The 23,697-nt window shown below is 38.2% G+C and overlaps 1 protein-coding gene across 7 annotated transcripts; it reads left to right on the forward strand.

Annotated features, from left to right (window-relative positions):
- The first annotated feature begins 820 nt into the window (after positions 1-820).
- On the forward strand, positions 821-22,239 carry LOC137140031 (protein-serine O-palmitoleoyltransferase porcupine-like). 7 transcript variants are annotated; one of them, XM_067528068.1, is made up of 14 exons: positions 821-1,100; positions 2,052-2,191; positions 2,506-2,698; positions 3,318-3,361; positions 7,232-7,413; positions 7,518-7,648; positions 8,511-8,594; positions 10,105-10,205; positions 10,488-10,564; positions 11,421-11,484; positions 12,045-12,130; positions 13,577-13,687; positions 15,459-16,953; positions 19,472-19,489. In XM_067528068.1, the coding sequence occupies exons 2-13, from the start codon at positions 2,056-2,058 to the stop codon at positions 15,558-15,560; spliced, it is 1,311 nt and encodes a 436-aa protein (XP_067384169.1). In that variant the 5' UTR covers positions 821-1,100; positions 2,052-2,055; the 3' UTR covers positions 15,561-16,953; positions 19,472-19,489. The 7 variants fall into 7 exon arrangements, with proteins under 7 accessions (XP_067384169.1, XP_067384167.1, XP_067384166.1 ...); XM_067528066.1 differs by having other exon boundaries at positions 822-1,100; positions 2,022-2,191; positions 8,469-8,594; positions 19,472-19,488; XM_067528065.1 differs by having other exon boundaries at positions 822-1,100; positions 8,469-8,594; positions 19,472-19,487.
- The last annotated feature ends 1,458 nt before the right edge of the window (positions 22,240-23,697 follow it).

A 23,697-nucleotide genomic window follows, 5' to 3' on the forward strand; every position in this document is an offset into this window, starting at 1 on the left:
TGTGGAAAAGAGGTGAAGAGGCGAGTGCAGGCAGGTTGGAACAGGTGGAGAAAAGTGTCAGGTGTGTTGTGTGATAAAAGAGTATTAGCGAGAATGAAAGGAAAGATGTTTAAGACGGTGGTGAGACCAGCGATGTTGTTCGGCTTAGAGACAGTGACACTGAAGAAAAGTCAGGAGGCAGAGCTGGAGGTAGCAGAGCTTAAGATGTTGAGGTTGTCTTTGGGAGTGACGAGGATGGACAGGATCAGGAATGAGGACATCAGAGGGACAGTTCATGTTAGATGTGATGGAGATAAAGTCAGAAAGGCCAGATTGAGGTGGTTTGGACATGTTCAGAGGAGAAACTGTGAATATATCGGTAGAAGGATGCTGAGGTTGGAGCTGCCAGGCAGGAGGTCTAGAGGAAGACCAAAGAGGAGATTTATGGATGTAGTGAGAGAGGACATGAAGTTAGTTGGTGTGAGTGAAGAGGATGCAGAGGACAGAGTTAGATGAAGGCACATGATTCGCTGTGGCGACACCTGAAAGGGAGCAGCCGAAAGGAAAAGAAGACTAAACAGTTAATAGTCATCTTCCTACTCCCAAGCAATGGGAACTAATAGGAGTGCCTTGCCTGGCTGTCAGTTTACATTAGTTGAATGGAATTATTTTAGCTTAATCTATTGAGATTAGATTAGTAGCATAGAGAATAATTATTGAATAATAATTAAAAATGTATGCTATGATGACATTAGTTATTAATAATTGCAAATTCCCACTGGTCCTGAACGAAGCATTGGATGTACGTTGGGATGGTGTGGGCGGGGTTTCTAAGGCTTACGGGTGGGACCGTACCATCCAGTCCATGGACTGTACCATCCAAGTTTGAGCTTTCAAGGTGTCCGGATTTGTTTGATGCCCTGATATGATGAGCGACATGCACCCAAAATATTGAAAGCAGAAGACGACAAGGGAGCAGTTATTAAGTATATTGTTTTGTCTGCTGCCGGTTCCTTTATTCCAGAATACAGGTTAGCTTACTTGCTAAGTTAGGGTAACTAATAAAAGCACAACGTAACGTGACCGTCGCCTGCAGCTGAAACACGTACAATAACACTAAGGTAATCAAACATTTTACTCACGTTCATTTACTCGGTATGTTTTAAGAGAACTAACGTTACCGCCATCTGAAGTTCCCCGATTAAGATTAGTTAAACCAGCTACCAATAAAGCTGGTGAACGTTAAAGCATCCGATAATGATGGCAAAGCTGTGGGTTAGCGCGTAGTAACGTTTGTGTTCGCGTTTAGCGTTCTAAGAAATGAGTTTGACGTTATTTCTTAAAAAGGTGACAGGAACTAAAGTAACGAGTAATGAGTGTGTGGAAGTGAGCTATGTGAAAAACGTACTGTTCACCTCAGCAGGTAACAGTTACGCCGAACTGAATTGAGCTAAAACGTTTGTAGTTGCACCACAGTTTTTGCAATTCTAATGCTCGGGCTTTGTTCAAACGGAGAGATGTGCTGTAATGCTAGTTTAACCGCGTTGCTGCTAATCACCTTAGTCTAAAGCAGGTATTATGTCTATAGGGTGGGCAGAAGATTACATTGTTTATTGTGGAATACATTTTTTTTTTTTTTTAAATTTGCTTAAATATCAGGATTTTTTAAAATGATTTCTCTCCCCTTTATTACAGGAGTTTTGTAAATTAATTCTCTTTAGGTTTTGGGCTGTTGGTAAATCATAATTCAACATCTTCTTGGACTCTAAGAAAATGTGATAGTCGTTTGTAGTATTTTCTAAAATGTTGTCATCTACTCGATAAAGAAATATAATCTCCACAATGTATCATAAATCAAAATAATTGTAAATTTTAGCCCTTATCCAAAGTAACCTGTCCATTATCTCTCAATTTCATAACAAGGCAAATATGTTCTAGCATTCTGTTCACTAAACCAGAAGGACATCTTGACATATAGTCCTGACTTCATGCCGTACTATTTGTGTTGTAAGTTGATAAATGTATAATATTTCATATTACAGCCTCTGCGAATGTGTGTGTGTTTGCAACAGCAGCATGGACATGTCCAGCAGGCTGGCAGTGTGGCAGCAGCTGGCTGAGAGCTGTGGTCTCACTACAGTCCAGCAGAGCGTTCATCAGGTCTGGAAGCTGCTGCTACTCTGCCTGATCTGCAAACTTTGCTTCAGACTGGGTGAGCTGCACTGCATGTTAACAAACGGGAGCCTTCATAGTGCTTTGTACTCCATTCTGACTTAAGGTTGCGTGATTTCAAAACCTACTCATCTTTGTCACATAAAAGGTCAATATACAGTAAAAAAGACTTCTACTAAAACTAAATAATGATCTGTATGTTACAATTTATTTTATTACAATTTAACTGCTCAGTCTAATCAGAAATGTAACCAATTTGCATCATAAAACATATAATTTTAGCCAGATTTACACTGTATCAAGGGAACATATAAGACTTGTAAATCGAACTGTTTCCCTGATTGTGTTCCTCAGGAGGTCTGTCCAATATGAAGCATGTAGTGTCAGTATTGTCTGGGATGTACAGCCTCTACCTTTTCTTTGAGCTTCACATGCTTTGGGTACTGTTGCTCAGTGTGCTGTGTTACCTTGTTCTGCTGCTCAGCCGACATTCCAGCAACAAAGGCCTTTTCCTGTCAGCTGTCATCCTCATCTACCATCTAACTGGGTAAGAAAACAGAAATACAGTTTTTTTGAAACTTGATTAAGCAGCCAATGTTACTGTGTGCCACTTCTGAGCAGTGACGAATACACATGTTTTCTACATCCTTTGCAGTAGTAAAAGATTTCATATGATATATCAGAAAACCAAAGTGGCATAATTGTCAGAACAGTCAAAGGAGGGGTTATAAATTATGCGCTTAGAACAACACAGTTCAAGAACTATAAGTTCACCAGAGGCCAGAGAGTGTCAGCTACTTTGTACCGATATGTGTGAACACACAATTTCAACTGCATAAATCTCATACAATGCTAACAGCTTATGACACTTCTGTTCAGTATTTATTTTTTATCCATATCAGTACACTGCTGCATTTTTTTAGGTTGCATTTTTTTTTTTTTATCCAAATGATAAAAGTCTTAATTTAATCAGTAAATTGTGTACTGAGGGTATAAGTTTGTTGGTACATAAAATTATTGAGACTCCAGTAATTCCACACACTTTTCTGAACATAGGGTTATCTTTCTGCTGGTCTCTTTATTAATTATTTCAGGACATAGCTCTGTAAACCTAGTGTCTCGTGTAAAATTAATTCCTGTAATGTTTTTCAACCTTTTTATTTCAGAGAATTGCATTTAATCGACGCGGTGACCTGGCATAAAATAAGGGGTAAATATTCAATCATTGAGCCACGTAATGCTGCTATGGGAGTTTAGGTTATTTATGTTTTTCTTTACTTTTTCTAGTTACTTTTACTGTACAAAAATGTGTTGTGTGAGAAAGTTTTCTCAAAGCTACTGCTTTGTATCTGTGATACAACTTATGTGTTATACGATTAAAAACAACTGCGGTGTTGAGTCTCACCCAACTCACCCATCCTCACTCATCATCACTGGTGTCAGCTCGTTTCCAGTTTCACAATTAGTTAAATGGTGATCACCTTTTTAATGGATTATAACATAAATACACCTAGTATAAATACCACTTATGCTATCTACACCATGGGGTATAGCAATCGTTTGCGAATGCAGAAGGCCGCAAGATCGAATCCCATCCCACCAGGTGTGGCTCCACCCAGCCATCAAGGGCTACTTTGGTGCCGGTCCGAGCCCAGATAAAATGGAAGGGTTGCTTCAGGAAGCCACTCCAGTGTGTAGAAACTCAACGTGCGGAATACGTTCCGCTGTGGCGACTCCTGAAGAGACAAGCTGAAAGCTGTTGATCTATTAACATCATGAACACAAAAGAACACTGTATTTAAAAATAACAGATGTTAACCAGATGTTTTCAAACATCACTTCCTAGCTATTAATTATATATTTGACTATAGTTAAATTCATCAGAAGAAAAATGGGAGGAATGTGGCACAGAATTAACTGTCCTCAAAAACCGAGTTACCTTGCAAGAAGGAGGCCAGTGAGGGAGGCCACAAAAATGCCCTTTGACTCGTCTGAATTAGTTACAAACGTCAGAGGCTGAGAGGGAGAGATGGTACAGACAGCAATTGTTTCCCGGTTCTTTATTTGGTCAGAAAGCCAAATTAATTTAACCATGATTCCGTGTTATAAAACAATAAAAACTTCCAGAGCGGTTGAAGACTTTTTTTTAGAAAACAACTCATTCGCCATTTTTCCTTCTCTAACTTTCTACATTGTAGTTTAACAGTAAAGATGTTAAAACTATGTAACAAGGTACATGAAATTCCAGTTGGGTGCAAAAATTTGCGTTCCCCATATTTTAAAATGGAAAGAACTAAAACAAATTTTTTTTTTTCATCAACATAATTTAATGCAAGATTAGCTAATACAGATGTTTCTTCTTTAGCAATTAATTTAAAGATAATTGTAAATGAATTTATCAAGGGTGATGCAAACTAATTTATTTCAAATTATTTTACTTTAACTTTTTTCTACACATTCCCTTACCATTTTTATTACCTCTGATGATGAAGAAACATTTGTACTAGCTGACTGTGCATTATTATTATTATTGTTTTAGTTTCAGGGTTATGTTTGCATCCCCCTTCATGCAACTTCAGTGTAAAGGGATGCAAACTTAACCCTACACCTAACATAACAATAATGCACATTCCCCTCGTACAAATATTATTTTATTATCAGAAGAAAAGAAAAGGTTTAAGTAAGGGAGAGATTGCTTTCGGCCTAGAAACAATTATTGGTCATAAGGCAGCTGTGGATCAAGAGGCAGAGAGCCGTCAGCTGTTTATCGCCAAACCCTCCGTCAGTGGTTTGATCCTCACTTCCTCCTAGCGATATGAAGTCTCCTTGGGCAAAAACCTAAAATCCAAGTTGCTCCTGGTGGTCAGATCAGCACCTTGCATGGCAGCTGCCATCATGTGAGACTGTGTGTGAGAGAGAGTGAATAAGTACGGTTAAGATAGAAAATTGAGAGACAGAATTTGGACTGATGGTATGTGGATGTGTGGCTCCCCACATGAGTCATGAAGAAGGTGGGTGTGATGCGGACTTTTGCCGGTGATTTACACAGAATTCAAGGCACACAACCAGCATGGCTACTACAACAAACACCGTGCAGTGACACACCATCTTATCTGGATTATTTAACTATTTGATCAAGCTGTCTGAGAGAATTATTTTTAAATCAAAGCAAATCTAAATGTCCCAAACATATTTGGTTTAGTTTACACTTGTTTTAATGTTGATATCTTTAGTATTAATGTGAAATGAAAAAAAAAATCTCCTAAATTCAGGTATAAACATCAACATTATCTGAAATGATTACAAGAATACAATGTACCTTATGCTTGTCCTAATGCAAGAACAGCACATGTGACATCTAGGTCAGTCTACAATTCAATTACTAATGATATTCGGTATTATTAAAGAAAGTTTACGTGGACTGACACTTAAAAGTTGAACAATATATGGTTTATGGACTTGAATATTATGAAAAAAAATGACTTTTAACAATATTTAACAAACCTTTATCAATCACTTTTGGCTTGTCGCCACAGCAGAGCTTGTTCTGCACATTGGGGCGACTGTGGCGCAGGAAGGTAGAGCGGTTGTCCACCAATCTCACAGTTGTTGGTTCAATCCCCAGCTCCTCTGGTCACATGTCAAAGTGTCCTTGAGCAAGACACTGAACCCCAACTTAGTTGCTCCCGGTGAGTGTTGGCCAGCTGCATAGCAGCTCCCCCATCGGTGTATGAATGTGTGTGTGATTGTGAGTGTGAATGGGTGAATAAGAAGCAGTGTAAAGCGCTTTGAGTGCCAACAGGTAGAAGAAGCGCTATATAAGTGCAGAACATTTACCATTTACATTGACTTGGCAGAGTTTTTATGCTGGATGCCCTTCCTGCTGCAGCCCTCCTGCTTTATCTGGGCTCAGGACTGGCCTTTAGTGGTTGGGGCCACATCTGGTGGGGTGGGATCCCACTGCCTTCTGCATTCTAACCCAAAGCTCTTACCACTGAGCCACCGGCCGCCCCCACATTGTAGATAACTTCAGATTGTTTTTAATTTGTTTAATAAGCTAATAATTTTTTTTATTAACTTATTTTACAAAAAAGTAGTACATTTGGTCTTAATTTAATTTTATGCCATGATAAATTCTGTGTTTGGAAAGAACCAGGTCACCATTTCATTTGAATGGCCACACACCTCATGATAAAATAGTGCTTCGTTAATTATGGTTACTCTGCTGTGACTGCTCACATTTTTTTAGCATATCCCCAGACTTAAAACGACATGATCATTGTTCATAATGAAGATTATATATTTGGATCAATGCATGCATTGGATCGTATATTGCGCTGTGAGTACATCCCTTAACTCAAAAAAGTTCGGACGATGTTTAAATAAAAAACGAATGCAATGATTTGCAAATCTCGCCAACCCAGATTTTATTCTATATTTTTATTCATTTTTTTTTTAAATTTGGGGCAATCACGTTTCCAGCTTTTTGTTTCCACTGTTCCAGCTTTTATGAGATGTGTTACTGCCATCAAATTAAAAATTAGCAAATAGTTTGCATGAAATGAACATTTCTCTGTTTCAACATCTGATATGTTCTGCTGTGAATAAAATATGGGTTGATTTGCAACTCGCATCATTCTGTCTTTATTTACATATCATTCCAAACTTTTTTGAATTGGGGTTTTAAATGTTCTGCACTTATATAGCACTTTTCTACCTATTGGCACTCAGAGCGCTTTACACTGCTTCTTATTCATCCATTCACATTCACAAGCACACACTGATGGGGGAGCTGCTATGCAGCTGGCCAACTCACCAGGACCAACTAAATTGGGGTTCAGTTTCTTGCTCAAAGACACTTTGACATTTGACCGGAGGAGTTGGGGATCGAACCAACAACTGCAGGATTGGTGGACGACTTCTCTACCTACCTGCACCATAGTAACCCAGTAACCCACATCAGTTGTATTTTTTGATATAAAGTGTAACTAATACGTCTATAATAACTTCTATACACAGTATATTTATTAATTTATTGTTACATATATGTCATGTCAGTGTTGATGTTTATGTGTGTTAGGTTCTCAAATGGTTGTGGCCATGAAAGCCATCTCTCTTGCCTTTGACCTGGACAGAGGATCAGTGGGCAGCCTGCCCTCCCCATCTGAGTTCCTGGGCTATGTTTTCTTTGTTGGCACTGTTGTCTTCGGTCCTTGGATCAATTTTTCCAGTTACAAAAATGCAGTTGAAGGCAGAAAACTAGTAAGTAGCAGACGTTTCAAGCATCTTCTTCATGCATGTTCTTTTTGATATATACATATTATTTACTTATTGCTGTGGTGGTAATGAGGTGGTTTGGTCCTCAGAGCTGGTCATGGCTTCAAAGTTCCTCTATCAGCCTCCTGAAGAGTCAGATTTGCCTGCTGGTCTCCACATGTGTTGCCCCTTACCTTTTCCTCATCTTTATCCCCATTCATGGAAACACAGTCACAGAGAAGTAAGACCATTTTTTATTGAAATCTTAATCTTCAACTTGAGTCTTTTACCTCCAACATGACACACTGGTTTGAGAATGTCATGTCTCTTTTTTTTTTCCTGCTTCCAAGGTAAGGTGTGAAAAAGGTAAGAACTAACTCAGGGTTAGAAGCAAAGCTTTGTAATACATTGTGATGCTGTTATTCTGTCTGGACATGCTTCCTCTAGGACTAATCATAGATTAAAATAACTATAGTTTGGTGGAAATGTTTTCATCTTTATTAGTAAGAGTAAAATAAAGTATACCTTTATTTTGAAATGTAAAAAAGAGAAACATTTGTTTTTCTATCTACACATTATTTAATGCACATTCAGCTGATACAAATGTTGCTTTATTAGACAGTATTAAAGTAAAATTTAATTAATTTGACAAAGGGGATTCAAACGTTTGCACTGATGTATTACTCATTGTTTTATTGCAATGTTTGTTTACTTCTGAGGGTAAGAAAACATTTGTACAATATTATGTTTAGCATCCGTCTAGATTGAAATGGTATGTAATGGAATACAAACTTAACCCTAAACCTAATATAATAATAATGGAATACAGCTTGTACAAATGTTCTTTTTTCATTAGAAGTAGCAAAAATGGTCATAAAGTGTATATACAAATGTAAAATAATTAAATTACAGTATACTAGCTGGACGTGCATTAAATATTATGTTGATTAAAGAAACTTTTCGCACCCACCTGTATATCGATACCCACTAATTAGTTATTTCTTTAAGCAAGGCTGGCCCTTTAGATGTACTGTCATATTTATATTTGGTGTGTTGCACAGGTGGCTTCGTGCTTATGAGAATGCAGTGTCTTTCCACTTCAGTAACTACTTTGTGGGTCATCTGAGTGAAGGCACCAGCATGCTGGCTGGAGCAGGCTTTACTGAAGACAAAGACAACATCAGCTGGTAAGTTCAGCTGGGGCTAAGCTGCTGTGACAGCTGTTTTGATTCATTCATGTAAATAACACGGCAAATAATACTGACCTAATTTTTATTTTTATTTTTTATTATATTTTTTCACATTTAGAAAACACCTTTTACAACCTAGAAACCATCAAGAAAATCCTTTTATAAAGGTTGTGCTTGTAGAGTTTTACTAATCTCATTCTTACTGAATCAATGTAGTAAATACTTTTGTAAAGGAGACATTCCAGTATTTCATTCTTCATAAGCTAGAATAATTAATTAAGCTTAGAAAGCTGCAATATTATTACTTTACTAGTACATTCAAAATACTAAGTGTTAACATGTCATAAAGGTTAATACATTCTAAAACTGCTGTTAAAGAGTCAATCAATATATCAGGTGCCTCAGAGAGCAGCAGAAATGTCAGTCATTCTTACATGCGTTTGTTAAAACAGTTTATAAATGCAGTTCATACACTGTTGTTTATTAAAAAGATTAACAGCCCAAAACATTTAGCTCAAAATTCAAGTAAAGTAAATAATTTTGTCAATGAATAGGTCCAAATAAAACATTCCATTAGCATAGTTTTCAATCAGTTTTCAAAGTCAATCTTCTTTTTTAGCTGTGATGTTAATAGAATAAGGGAGCACTTACATTTAAAGCAACGTGGTTATACATAAATTCATCGCAGTAGTAATGCTGTAAAGCAGAATATTGGATCATCTCTGTGTGTTACAGTAAATGCACTATAGAACTGTTTTGTCCTTGTGCTGTGAGAATAAAACATCCAACAAATGTATAGCAGAACAAATTCACAGTAGCCCTCCCAAAATGTTATGCAGTGCAAGTTCGATGCCTGTTTTTGTAATAGCAACAGAAAAAATGCAAACAGAAAACAGCATAGGATACACTACACTGTGTACTAAGTGTGGTTCTACTCCTCCTTTGTGGGATGGGGAAAGAGAGCGAAAGAGCAGGAAGAAAAAAGGGAAAAAGAAGGGGGATAAATATATAATTTAATTTATTCAAATCGAAAATTAAATATATAGGCAAAAAAATGTGTGTGTATTGGGAGTAAATCTGGTAGTGTGTCCACAATTTACCACCAGCAGCAAACCAAGACTGAGTCTGTTACATTAAAAAGTTAACTCGCAGGCTCACAGGTTTTCATCCACGTCACACCTGATATTCTTCCTTGCAGGATGGTATGCGTTGTTTTAGCCACCGCTGACTAATGTTCTTTGGGGCAGAAAGCTGAATCTGAGGGTCTCAGATGAGGGATCTAACGTACAGTAATCTGAGCTAAATATGTTGGCTCCTGAAAGATTAACAAAACCTTAACGTGTGTTCTAAAGCAAGTGATGCAGTGAAACGTACTAGAATAATAATTATACCTAAGTGGCTTAATATGGCATGGACTTAGCAGCAGTATGGACTGGTTTCCAAAAAAAGTCTGATTTCTTAAAATATCAACTAAATGGACTGAGTGATGTGCATGTTTATTGCGCAGGGACATGAGTGTGGTGAAGCCTCTAAACGTGGAAATGCCTCGCTCCATGGTGCTAGTGGTGACATCCTGGAACATCCCCATGTCCCAGTGGTTAAAGACCTGTAAGTCCCAGCCTCTCCTCCAGAATGATGACACATAGCACATATCATGGCACACTGGCCTTTGATAAATTTTACATCTTTTTGTAAACATTTGTTCGCATAGACTAAATCAAAATAATTTGCTTGCTAATATGTACTTTAAGTACGTATTTCTTAATTGCCTCATTAGTAACTGAGATAAAAGACACAGCCAATATACTGGTTATCGTTCCATTGAAAACTGTATTTGTATGTTGTCATTATGTTGTGTGTTTGCTGAGCTCTGTCATCCATGTTCCTCAGATGTCTTTAAAAATGCCATGAAACTGGGGACTTTTCCTGCCGTCCTGGTGACATACACAGCCAGCGCATTGCTGCATGTCAGTAGGAGGATATGCATGTTTACCCTTAGTTTTAGTAGTTTTAGAGTATTACTATTTTAACATGAGTTGTTTTAGTCACATTTTAAGCCTTTAAACTTTCTTCAGTTTACTCTAGTTTTAGTGTTTACAAATTAAAGACATTTTGTTGTGGTTTTATCAGTGGGATTTCGGTTTTTATTCTGTCCTGGATTTGTAATATTTATGAATAATAAATATTTTGGTCAGCTGTCACCAAATTTGCAAGCCTGCATAATTTCAAAGTTTGTCTCAGCATTTGTGTAACTGCTATTTTTGTAGTTCACAGTGATAAACCAAGTTCATAAATCATAGCTCCCCAAAGTGTGAAACTCAAATTACTCGAATACATTACTGACAGACAGGATGTCACCTTGTGCTCTAAGCTTCTTAATTAAAGCAGTAAAACAGATCAAGCAGCTAAAATGGGGAAACATTAGTTTTTTTTTTTAGATGTGTCAAAAAACATTTGAGTAAAAATCAATACGGTAATGCTTCTGTAAACTCTACCTGCTGAGGTTGCACTCTTGAGTGCTGGTCCTACATCTGGCAAACATGGGAGGGTTAAGTGAGGAAGGGAAACCAGCGTGGTAAGCTGTGCCAAAAGGTGACACTTCATTCAACACCTCTAGAATGTTTAAAACTCTTCCTCTACGTCACAAAACATCTTTATTCTAAAGACTAACTTAATCCGTTCTTTAGACTAAAGTTATTTGGTTATTGGAAATGCATTTGCTTTATTTTGTTATAAATGTAGTTAGAGGCGTATGTGCAAAGTATTTACACTCATACATGGTTAACTGTCATGAATTAAACTAAATGTGTTTGTTTTTCTTAGGGTCTCAGTTTTCACCTTGGAGCTGTGCTGCTCTCACTGGGCTTCATCACATATGTTGAACATGGTATGAATTGAAGGTGTGATAAAGCCTCACTTCCACCTACACAAACTACTACACAGAATACAGAAAGAGTAAGAACATTTTTAGTTGAGATGTCTTAATCAAGTGTTTTTGGGTGCTCATCAAGACACATTAAACAGCTATGTTACCTAACACCTGTTTAAATCAAATATGAAGACGTGTCTATAAGCATGAATTACTGATATAATACAAATGGTGATAATGACTTAGAGAATGTTGCCTCTGAAATGGAAAAGAGTGAAGATGTTTGACTGCATTGGATTTTCTGGAACGATACTATTACTGAATTCACATCACAAGTCTAGACCATTTACATCAGAACCCGAGGATCATTGCTCTGCTGTGAAGCAGTTTGTCCACAATGACCAAATTGCAGTGCTGCAATGTCAGCACTGAGCATGTGACTGGCCCAAAATCAGTTCTTCAATGGAAAAGTTTTGCAAAAGCACGAGCATCACAAGTCTTGTGAATTGTTGCTCTTCTTCTTACTTTGTTCTTGACTCCAAAGGGTTTTCTGTTTTTATTTCATCATTTTCTTTCAGTTCTGAGAAAGAGGCTCGCATTCATCTTAAGTGCCTGTATCCTGTCTAGACCGTGCACCTCTGGGTGCAGCCATCAGCACAAAAAGGTAAGGCTACAGCTAAAGGGTTGTAATGTAATCTGAAAATCAGACTGTAACTGTGAGACATGCATTCACTTGTATTGTGCGTCTATCTTCCAGAATAATGTTTGCCCCATTTCTCCAACCCACCATATTCCAAAGTTCAATACAATACAGTGGAAAAACTTCTGATCTTGTCTTAAGGGGACCTATCACTTGCCTTTATGTGTCGGCTATGCATTTAGAATAGCTCTGAGTATAGGACTTCTATGTGTCACTCATATTGTTTAGTTTTCCAAATGAAAAACTGAACTGTACCATTGAATTTGGCAAATTGTACACTTTACTTAAAACTTTGATTTACTTCGATGCTCTTAATTTAATTTACATAAAATATAAAAGAGTCTACTGTCTTCGTGCCCGGACTGATCTAAGAACATTCAGAGGGGTCTTTGTAACTGTTCAGATCAGTTGAAACCTGACTGTAGATGCGGTGTTGTGTAGCTTTAAAGAGTAACTTGACCCCAGGTTAAAAGGTAGTGTTTTGCTGCTGTCTCTTGGTGAAAGTTTCAGACCTGTTTCTCTTTTCTCTTTTGTTCATCATCAATGTAGCACTTTAGAAAAACAAGTTGTTAATTTTGTTATTCCGGTTAGGAACTGTTCATTTAGCCAGTTTTCTCAGGGAGAGAAAGTCACACGTTGGATACATATAGATCCTTGTAAATATGCACTTCAAAGATGGTTAAAAGATAATCAGCTCTGTGAACATAACTCTTAATTAGCTCTTACCTTACCATAGTTCTCCCACCTTACAGCAGTTCTTTCCCTTTTTTTTCTGTTTCCTATGTATCGTTATGTACAGGTACATGTTTTAGGGTAATGCTTGTCCTTTATATGCTTGTGGATTTGCGTTATTTGTATTAAATTTGTCTCGGGTGACTCTTACTATGCTGTTTGTACTAATATTAAGTGTTAAATTGTGTTTTGCACTTCAAACCTGGCTAAAAGATAATCAGGTCTGCGAACATAGCTCTCACTTTACCATAGTTCTCCCAACTTACATCAGTTCTTTTCTTTTTTTATCTGTTCATTATGTATCGTTATGTACAGGTACATGTTTTAGGTTAAGGCTTGTCCTTTATATGCTAGCATAATTGCGTAATTTTTATTTAATTTGTCTCGGGTGGCTTTTACTATGCTTTTTTTAATAATACTGTTAAGTGTTAAATTGTGTTTTGTTATGTTTGTATTTTATGTGTTTGCATATTTACAGAAATGTTGATTTAATGTGCATAGGTCCTGTTCAAATAAACATATAAAGTCAAGTAAAGTAAATTGTGTTTTGTTACTCCTCTAACTGTGTCCAGCAGGGATGTGCAGCAAGGGGAGAAATCAGTAAATGGGTGTTAAGTTAAATTCTAACAGATATAAGGTTGTGGCTGCTTCACAGTTTTTTTTGTTTCTGTTTTGCAGGAGCATTGGGTTATGTTGCTGAACCTGGCTTTCAGCCTTCTGACCATATTCCACCTTACCTACCTGGGCTCTATGTTTGATCCTGGAGTTGATGAGCAAGAAGCAGAAGAGGTAAGAGCACCCCAAAAATTAAAGCCAAGAAATAAAGGTATATTGATAAGCCACATACATGAATGTCAGAGACTGGCTCTGTTTTTAAGTTTATAGAGGATCATTGTAACTTTTAAATGTTGCGTTTATGTAAAATGGGCAAAAAACTGTTATTACCAAAGTACAGCGTGTTCAGACCCCTTCCCTTCTTTACTGAGTTGCACATTTAGTCTGAAAAAGATGAAATAGGTTGCAGCACAGTGTTGGAGTGGTAAACGCTGCCACCTCACAGCTAGAAGGTTGCGGGTTCACGCCCCAGTCAGCCGCTGTGTGCTTTCCAGGTACTTTAGTTTCCTCCCATAGTTCAAAACTAATTGATGAATCTAAACTGCCCGTAGGCGTTAATGTGAGTGTGAATCTGTCTGTGTATGTCTCTCTGTGGCCCTGAGATAGACTGGCAATATAGGCTCCAGCCCCCTACGACCCAAATAGGACAAGCAGTGATAATGGATGGATAAACGAAGTTGGCAATTAGTCCTCGATCTATATGAAAAATGGTCTGCATTTATATAGCACGTTTCTGCCTATTGGAATTTAAAGTTCTTTAAACTGCTTCTCTTCCACCCATTCGCACGCACAATCACACACCGATAGGGGAGCTGCTATGCAGCTGGCGAACACTCACCGGAGCAAAAAAGTTGGGGTTCAGTATCTTGCTCAAGACACTTTGACATGTGAATGGATTGAACCAGCAACTGCTAGTTGGTGGTCAACCGCTCTACCTTCCTGCGCCACTGTCACGGTCTACACTGCAGAAATTATTTATACAATGAAAATTTAAAACACAATAGTGTGCTGAAAGTAAATAAGTGTGAATACTTAACAGAGCCACTGTATGTCCAAAACTGGTGAGGCTAACATTACATACTAAATATCTGAATTGATTTATTAAATAATAACTTAATTTTAAAACCCAAGACTCTTATAAAATTATTAACACTGATGGGAGTCTCCGTAATTCCACCTTAAATGTCATGCATGTGCAGTTGACCGGGTTTTAGTTTTTGTAATGAAGAAACGTGTCACCCAGTAGAGTGTTGTGTCTGGTATGTTTTAATACAGCAACAGAAGTCTCAACACAGACTAAATAACCTAATAAATGCAACAGACTGACTTGTGAGTAGAGAACATTCAGTGCTTATTTTACTGTTTGTACTGTTATTGGGAGCCGTTTAGAAAATCACAGAAATTTTCTTTTTTGTTTTGTTTTTTCCTTTCAGCTTTTCATAAGTACAGGGTCGCTTCAGCAGATCATTAGTTCTCATTGGCATCGTTTTTTTTTTTTTTTTGTTTTATGTCGGATGCCGTTTCTGATGCAACCCTCCCTAATTTCTACCAGGCTTGCAGCTAGGAATGGGGATGGTCCACTGCTGCCCCTGTTCATTTAATTGTACAAATAAAATAAAAATTGTTCTGGGTGACTAGACAATTGATCACTTCTTCTTACTGTCTTATTAAAAGCAGTGCTGATTTGTGTGTCTTTCATTTAGTTTCTATTTTACACTCCCATATTCTCAGAACACTGACATTGTGATGAGACATTTGCAGCATGCACACTCATACTCCATTCACATTTGCAAATAATACTGTTACCATAGCATCCGCATACATGCTTGGAATATATGCCTGTTTACAACTATGGTCTGATCCTCTCCGCAGCTGAGATGCACAGACCAACGCATGCCACAAAAGACTTAAAGACGATCTTAAGTGTATCTTCATGTGTTTGCAGGGTTACACAGCCATCCACACAATCCAAAGGTGGTCTGAACTGAATTGGATGAGCCACTGGGTTGTGTTTGCCTCCTGGGTCTTCTACCGTTTAATTCAGTGACCTTGGGGAAGATGGAAAAACTGGCACTGACACTAAGTACTTCATAATATTCTGTATGAAGATGGGCTTAGGTAGAAAGGACTGTTGTACAGGTGGAAGACTGTCTACCTGTGCTCTCGTGGTTCTCACTCAGAAAGGAGATTGATTGCGAAGATGTAGTTAATAAACAAACCTTTTCAGTCTTGTCTGGAATTGTGACTCATTTGTTGAGAGAGATGGATGAGTTCAAAGTCAGAATGTATTTTGTACCATTATTTTGATAGTTCTTGTTCTTAAGCCACTGTGCTTCACCACATTCAGTTTAAAATAAAACATAGGATACTGGAGTACATTTATGCAAAAGGTGTTGGAGAAATAATATTTGTACACAGTACCATGAGTACAAGTAAGTTAAACTCCCAATTAGTACACTAAGTTGGCACTGAAATTAAAAATGGAAGTACCTGCCTAAAAAGTACTCTACTAATTCAAATTCAAACATTCTGAATTAAGAAAGTGATTTCCCTGGGCATCAATTCGATTTAAACTATATTCTATTGCTGAAAAAATGAAGTATTTAAACACATTATGCGGTTGATAACGATAATAAAAAAGTCCAGATTCTTTCTTAAATGACACTGGTTCAAGTACAGTACAACAATCCTCATTATCATCAGTGATCTTTCTGGCAGGGCAAAGTCTGGTTTAGTGCTTTAACATGTTGTTCACCTACTGTGGTTTACTCTTTTTACTGAGGCTGTAGCATCAAAGCTTCAGCAAAAGAAGCTGTAAACATATTTTTGACTTTTTGGCAGAGTTGATATGGCAAACAGCCATGAGAGATGTATCTGCCTTTAGCTGCTAAATTGTCTCTGCTGCTAAGCAGGTAGCGGCTGTTTGTTTTATTCTCTAAACACCAGCTGCAATAACTTTAAACCTGTAGAAGAAAAGCATTTAGCTGCTGTAAAGGCTAAATGAGACGAAACACTCTTTTCATCATTCGTTCCCATTAGTTTCACCATCGTTTAGCCTTGTGTGTGTTTTAATGAACTTATATCCTCAGGTGAAGCTTTAGCTTCTCGTATGGACTTGGATCCCCCCTCCGTCTTCTTACATGGATCTAGTTAATCATTGATTTTCTTCAGTCATAAAGGAACTGAACAAAAGCTTGTGGGAAAGAGTCTAAACACTGATCCAGGGAGGTGACGAGGTTAGTTTGGTACTCTGAGAATCATTTGACCAGTACTCAAAAGCAGTTTCCGTGAGCAGCTGTGATTACTTTGTCCCTTTCTACAGTATGTATTGGTTGTAAAAGCAGTGGACGGAGTGTAGCGCGGCGTACTGACAATGGGAAGAGGGGGCAATTGTAGCTGGATAGGGCCTGAGATCCCCCTGTCTTCCCAAATGTTCAGTGGTAAGTAAAGTGCTTTACTTATACAATAGTTGACTGTTAAGGGATAATGACAATATTAAAGAATAGTAATAAAGTATTTTAATTCTGTATAATTGTGAATTTACCTCAGTTTTAGGCAAAAGCCTGTTTTGTCATGCACAATCAAATTAATGTTGACTAGTTATGGCTTGTCAAGCTTTTTTTTGAACAGACTAAAATGCATCGAGACATAAAAGCCTTGTTTGGATGGGACATAGATATAGACATAGATATTTTCAAAAATTGATAACAGATTAAAAAACAATTTTTCTGAGAGAATGATGTACTAAAATACTGATAAACTGTAAAAGAATTGTAGATTGAGAAAAAATGAATTTAAATAACTGTAGCATCAGGCTGCCAAAAACATAAAAAACAAATTTGAAAACAGTGAGAAACATTGAGAAAGTTGTTTAGATATTGTAAGTATAAGACTTTTTGAAATCATGAATACAGGAATATTTAACTACGATATTGGAGCGAACACCTGTAGTAGTTACAAGAACATGGAGGCAGGACAAGGGAAGTCTACATACTGTATAAACACTAGACAAAGTAGTGCAATGAATTAAAAGCATTAGTTTGGATGAGATCAGCTCAGTTCATGAAACAAATAAATGCATTTATGTCCAACCTTGTGGGAAATATGTTGGTACTGAACATATCAACAAAGTGATCCCAGACAACACGTTAGTCCACCAAAATATTTGATCTTGCAGAACAACGTCCTGTTTTTTTTGTTCAGGTTGTGTTTAGACTTCCATGGCACTTTGTTAGGATTAGAGAAAGACTTGGTCCGGGTTAATTTACACAGGCTTATTTGCTTTAAAACCCTCGATCAATCTCTCTCTAAAAATTAAATACACTTGTCACTCGTTGAACTCTACAGTATGACAGTTGTGTGTTTACACCCTGTAATGCTCTGTTACTAGTGAGAGAACCATGTGCAGTATCCACAGCTGCCCAACTTGCAACAAGAGTTTTAATGTGGTGTAAAATGTAAAAAAAACAGGGATTTCATTGGTTCCATTTCAAACTTTTTTTAATGTAAAAAGTACAAAGTACAACATACTGAATGTTGAAACTGAATTTTCCAATTTATATTTTTAAATATTTGCTCATTTTGAATTTGATGCTAGTAACATGTTTCATATAAGTTGGGCCAGTGCATTTCCTGTATTTCATTGCTTCCTGTTTTAACATTTTAAATATTTGGGAACTAAAATAAAATCTCCTTCAATTTTGAATAAATTTGTTTTATCTTCCTTGCTGAATGTAGACTTTCAGGTGTTAAACAGAGCACGGCCTCCTTTATCACATTTTTCTATTCATATTGCTCTATATGGACTTCAGGCAGGTCATCGTAGCATCTAGTCTTTTACTGAGCTATGCTGTTGTATGTGGTTTTGAAACTGTGTTGCTAAAATAAGGAAGATTTACCCTAAAAAGACATTATCAGGATGGCAGCATATGTTGCTGCCTGATCGCTTGAAGTGAACGGTCTCTCCCTACTTATTTGAAACATGTTGCTGGCATAAAAATGAGAAAATGCAAAATTCTCAGTTTCATAACATTTGTTATGTTGGGGCGACTGTGGCGCAGGAAGGTAGAGCAGTTGTCCGCCAATCTCACAGTTGTTGGTTTGATCCCCGGCTCCTCTGGTCACATGGCAAAGTGTCCTTGAGCAAGACACTTGACCCCAACTTAGTTGCTGGTGAGCGTTGGCCAGCTGCATAGCAGCTCCCCCATCGGTGAATGAGTGTGTGATTGTGAGTGTGAATGGGTGAATAAGAAGCAGTGTAAAGCACTTTGAGTGCCAAAAGGTAAATAAACGCTATATAAGTGCAGATGTTCTCCTTTTACTATTCATAATCAAAACTAGGTTTGAAATGATTTGCAAATCATTTAATTCTGTTTTATTTATTTACAGAGCATCATTACCCCTTTTGGCAAACAGAGTTGTATATACACTTCATTAAAATCAGAAATTTCTGTGGTAGGTGTTTTCACACTGTATCATTGCCATTACCAGCTATTAAAGACGAGCTGTGGCTCTTTCTCATCCCGGCTGGCCTGGCATTAATTTTGCTGGGGGTGTTCCTGGAGGAGGTGGGCTTCTTTCTGCGCAGCAAGCTCTCATCCAGACGAAAACGGCTCTACCTGTGGATATTAGGAATGTACCCGGTAACTTCAGCTTCTTTACCCCTCGGCTGGTCTTATAACCATATAAAGTATCTAGAATTTTTGTTTCTTGGCCCAAGGTGCACTTTGACTCAATCTTTGTCTCAATCTTTTAATCCTTTTTTTGGTCTTAGGTATTTGCCTTGACCTCCCTTATAGCACTGTATGTGCCACGCTCTTCCTCGCTGTGTAATTTCATTGCTTCACTGTGAGTTAAACACCTCTTGCATAAAGTGGGATACTGTGTTCACATGTGTTGTACATACAGTAGGTCCTGCTCATTGCTGCTCCTGTCTGAATGTGTGTGTCTGTTTGTCAGGTATCACTCCATCACCTTGCTGAAGTTCATGGCACTGATCACAGACTTCTTTGGAGGGAAAGCTCGTATGCTGGCTGCTTTGTCTGGACAGCAGGTATCTCCTGATCCTTTCCCCTGTTGCTGCTGCTGCTGTCTCCCAATGGTTGCCATCAACAGGTACATTCCAGACAAAAATCTACTCTCGGGTGTGAATCAAAGATCCATAATTTACCTTTTGTTTCAGAAAACTTAACCACACAACAAAGGGTGGAAACACATCAAATAGGGTCCACACAAACACCACCAATATAAAGTATCAATGGCAATTGGTAAAACAATAATAATAATTGTTGATATCAACTAATATGAAAATATTATTGCAATTAAATATCACCCAGGCCTTTTATCTACCCACTGAAACCTGGGGCAGTTTACAGATGTTGAACACCACACTCATATGCATGTGCATACATGTATTTCTGGTTGTAAAGTTCTCTTATCTGCATATGTAGTGTAATGCATAAAGACAATGTGACTTGACCTGCTGGCTCTTGTGTGCAGCAGCAGCCTTGCCTGGATGATGGCTGCTGTGCTGCAGCTCTCTGTTGTCCGCAGCATCTTGTTCTTTGTCACCCTGGTCCTGTGGACAGATGAGCAATATGACTATGGTGATGTAAGTCGTCTATTCTGGTATCCATCTCAGTTGTGTAGTCGTGATGTGTGATTTTACCCAGCCACTATATACACTTATTAAAGGAAACTTCGTATTTGGGGCTTTAGGGTATTTGCCATGTTCCTAATCACAGTGGATTATCAATAGTCATGAGTATATTGGTTTTTAGTTTTCATTTTGACTTTGCTATTGCTATATGCCAATATATGCTTCATATCCACCAGTGACAGCTGTGACTGGGAGGCATTATGTTTTCATGTTGTCCATCCAATTATCCATCTCCCCCTCAGACTAAGAGATGCCTTTTGTCATTTTATTGTTAAATTGTCACATGTCCGCTTGACTTCCTACCTTCGACTTTCCACATGCATCGTATTCATGTCAATGCAATGTCTCGAGAATGTGTGGAGAGAATTTTATTTGCTTTCCTTGCATAGGTTGAAGGATAAAATCAGCATTAACCATCTTTGTGTTCTCCAGGTGGATTCAGTAAACCCCAACCTGTATGTGAACGGGATCATAGGGGTGTCAACCTTTGTGTCCTTCTACGGCCACCTTCTGTTTTACAAAGCCAGTAACAGTGCTTTACAAGGTTACAGACTGAGAGCTAAGTTCATCTGCATCATTGTAGCGCTTGTGCTGTGTGGTCTACAGAGCGGCATTTTAGAGACCATGGGTGCTCTGGAGGTTATCCCCTGTGCACCACCCTTCTCTGTCCTGACCAGGTCCCAGCGTAAGTCAAAGCACATCCAGCCTTTTACACTATAAAATGTGTTTACCTTTCCATCTGAAATTGAGCAGAGGAGCTAGCAGTTCTTATGTGCGGTGTTCTATTGACCTCACAAATGGTTATTTACATTTATCGTCTTTGTGTTCACACAGCAGTCCATGTGAACCTGTGCAAAACTGGGTATTTAACATTTGTGGCATAGAAACATCTATAGAAACGTGAGGGTACATCTTGGGTCTTTCTGTAACTCTGAAAAGGCACTTTTGGAAAATCACTAAACAAAAGCAGAAACTTTGTTTTAGAAAAGAAAGTTAATAAGCATAACTCTACAAAGTCATGTCATATTATCACAGTTAAAAACATTTTATAAATAAAACGTCTAATGCCACTTCGACCAAACATTTCAAAGAGGGCAATGATAGTAGGGGTGTGTAACCAGAATGTAAAAATTTACTGATTGTAGGCACTGACTGTCTCTCTGACATGTCTTTTTTCCTTTTTCCATCCTCAGTGATCTACCATTACTGTGTGATTGTGGAGATGTTCTGCATTGGCCTGTATGCTCGCCACACATTCCGAAAAGTGGAGCCAAGCCTGATAGGGGTTGAGGGTGGAGATGACGATGTCATGCAGGTGGAGAAATCTGTTCAAACAGACGATGTTAGGAAGGCACATCACAAGATTGGTCTGCTGTCAAAGGAGGCTTTGCCCAGTCGCTGCCTCTTCAGTGCTTCCAATTCCACTTACAATAGTGACAGTGAGGACAGCCTGTGCAGGATAGAACATGCACCTCTGGATCTTTTCTCCTTCCCTCAGTCCAGAGGTCAGCAGCAGTGTAGACCTGAAACAGTGGAGTCCAGGTCTGCAGAGGAATCAACACACATTATTGTCCAGGCTGATATTAACAATCAGGACTCTAAGGATGTCACTGTGGTCTGACTAAGTGTGGAAGACCTTAAATAAAATCCAAGATAAGGTGCTGGTCTGTGCCTCTAGAGAACCAAAACCAATAAGCAAAATCCGACACATACTTCATGTGCCTAACATATTGGAAACTGTGCAAGGGGTTAATTCTCCTGCTCCCCATGATGCAATATTACCTGTACAACCAACATTTTTAAGTTTTGAACAAATTTAACACTGCTGCCACAAGCAAATGTTTGCTCTTTGATCTACTGTGGCTTGGACTGCACCTCATTTACACATAGCTTCAGACTGCCAAATAGTCCTTTTGCCTAACATAGAGGTTGTATAGTGATTTTACAACTGAAATTAAAGTGTATTATTGTTTTTTTGTTATACATCTGCTGTAAAAGAAAATGGCTGCGGCTACGGGACATTCTGTGCATAGAACTAATAAAATAATCCATCCATCCATTTTCCTAATCTCCCATTTTATTAAGGGTCAAAAGGGTAATGGAGCCTATCCTATCTTACATGGGGTGAGGGGTGGGGTACACTCTGGACAGGTCACCAGTATGTCACAAGATCAATAAAATAATTTGATTATTAAACTGCAACTGCACAAATCAATAGCATCACATAATATCACACCCAGCCATTCAATTCACAACAAAGTCATGGCACTTTACAGAATAAACTCAAGACTATAAAGAGAACACCGAACAAATCCCCCTTGAGCAAGCCCAATGAAACAGTGGAGAGGTAAAGCTTCCTTTATTAGATTAAACCTCCAGCAGAACCAGGCTCAGGGTTGGTAGCTATCTGCCTTCACCGGTTGGGATGAGTTGAAAGTGGAGAAAGAAAAAAAAAGAGCAACAAAAAGCAACAACAAAACATTGGGTAAGTCGGTAGGACCAGTAAGTGCACACTGGAAAACACACAGCTCCAAAGCCATGGAAACCGGCAGAAAGGGACATAAAGAGGGAGACAGAGAAGGAGGGAGAACTACAGGAATAAGAACACACAAAGTTAATGTCATACAGTGGTGACAAATAAATGTGGGGTGAGAGGAGAGTAGAGAGGGACGGAGGAGGAAGCGAGCTCAGTGCATTGGGGAGGTGGGTCTAAGCCTTTAGCAGCCTAAGTATAACTGACTGTAAGCTTTATCAAAGTGGAAGGTTTTAAATCCAGACCTCAAAGTAGGGAGGGTGTCTGCTTCCCAAATTGGAACTGGGAGCTGGTTCCACAAAAGAGGAGCTTAATAGCTAAATGCTCCAACATAGAAGTAAAAAATGGGTGGACTAGTTTTTCGGCATCACTTTAAGCCATGAAGTGGAAGAAGGTGGAAGAAGGCTGTTCTAGAGATTTGTTTTGTATGTGAGGTGAAGGATAAACCTTTGGCAAAAATAACTCCAAGGTCCCTTACAGTAGTACTTGGGACCAGAGTTATGCCATCTAGAGTAAAAATTTGTTTGGTAGACCCAAATATTATGACTTCAGTTTGGACTGAGTTTAGATGTAGGAAATTGTGGGACATCCAGGCCTTTATGTCTTCTAGGATTGAAGCTTGCTTTATTGTTCTGTTTTAATCTGGTTCCATAGATAGATATAGCTGGGTATCATCAGCATAGCAATGGAAAGTGTTTTCTAATAATGTTGCCTAAAGTAGACATGTATAAAGTAAAAAGTATTGGTCCTAACACAGAGCCTAACCCTTCTGTGTGTAGAGGATTCATCATTAACTTGAACAATTTGGAATCCATCTTATAGATACCTATAGAACCTAGTGCAGTTCTATTAAATTCAATTTCGTGTTCCAATCTGTAGTAAAATGTTGTGATCGATTCTGTTGAATGCAGCACTAAGATCTAACAGAACAAGTATAGAGATGACCCCATTATCTGAAGCCAAGAGAAGATTGTTGGTGAGAGTGCTGTTTCT

The sequence above is a fragment of the Channa argus genome, chromosome 13 (assembly GCF_033026475.1).
Source record: "Channa argus isolate prfri chromosome 13, Channa argus male v1.0, whole genome shotgun sequence".
NCBI lineage: Eukaryota > Metazoa > Chordata > Actinopteri > Anabantiformes > Channidae > Channa > Channa argus.

Coding starts and splice junctions, on each gene's coding strand:
- LOC137140031 (XM_067528066.1), top strand. CDS start 2,056: ATGGACATGTCCAGCAGGCTGGCAGTGTGGCAGCAGCTGGCTGAGAGC. Junction 10,565..11,420: donor CAGCCAGCGCATTGCTGCAT/GTCAGTAGGAGG, acceptor TGTTTTTCTTAG/GGTCTCAGTTTTCACCTTGG. Junction 12,131..13,576: donor GCAGCCATCAGCACAAAAAG/GTAAGGCTACAG, acceptor TCTGTTTTGCAG/GAGCATTGGGTTATGTTGCT.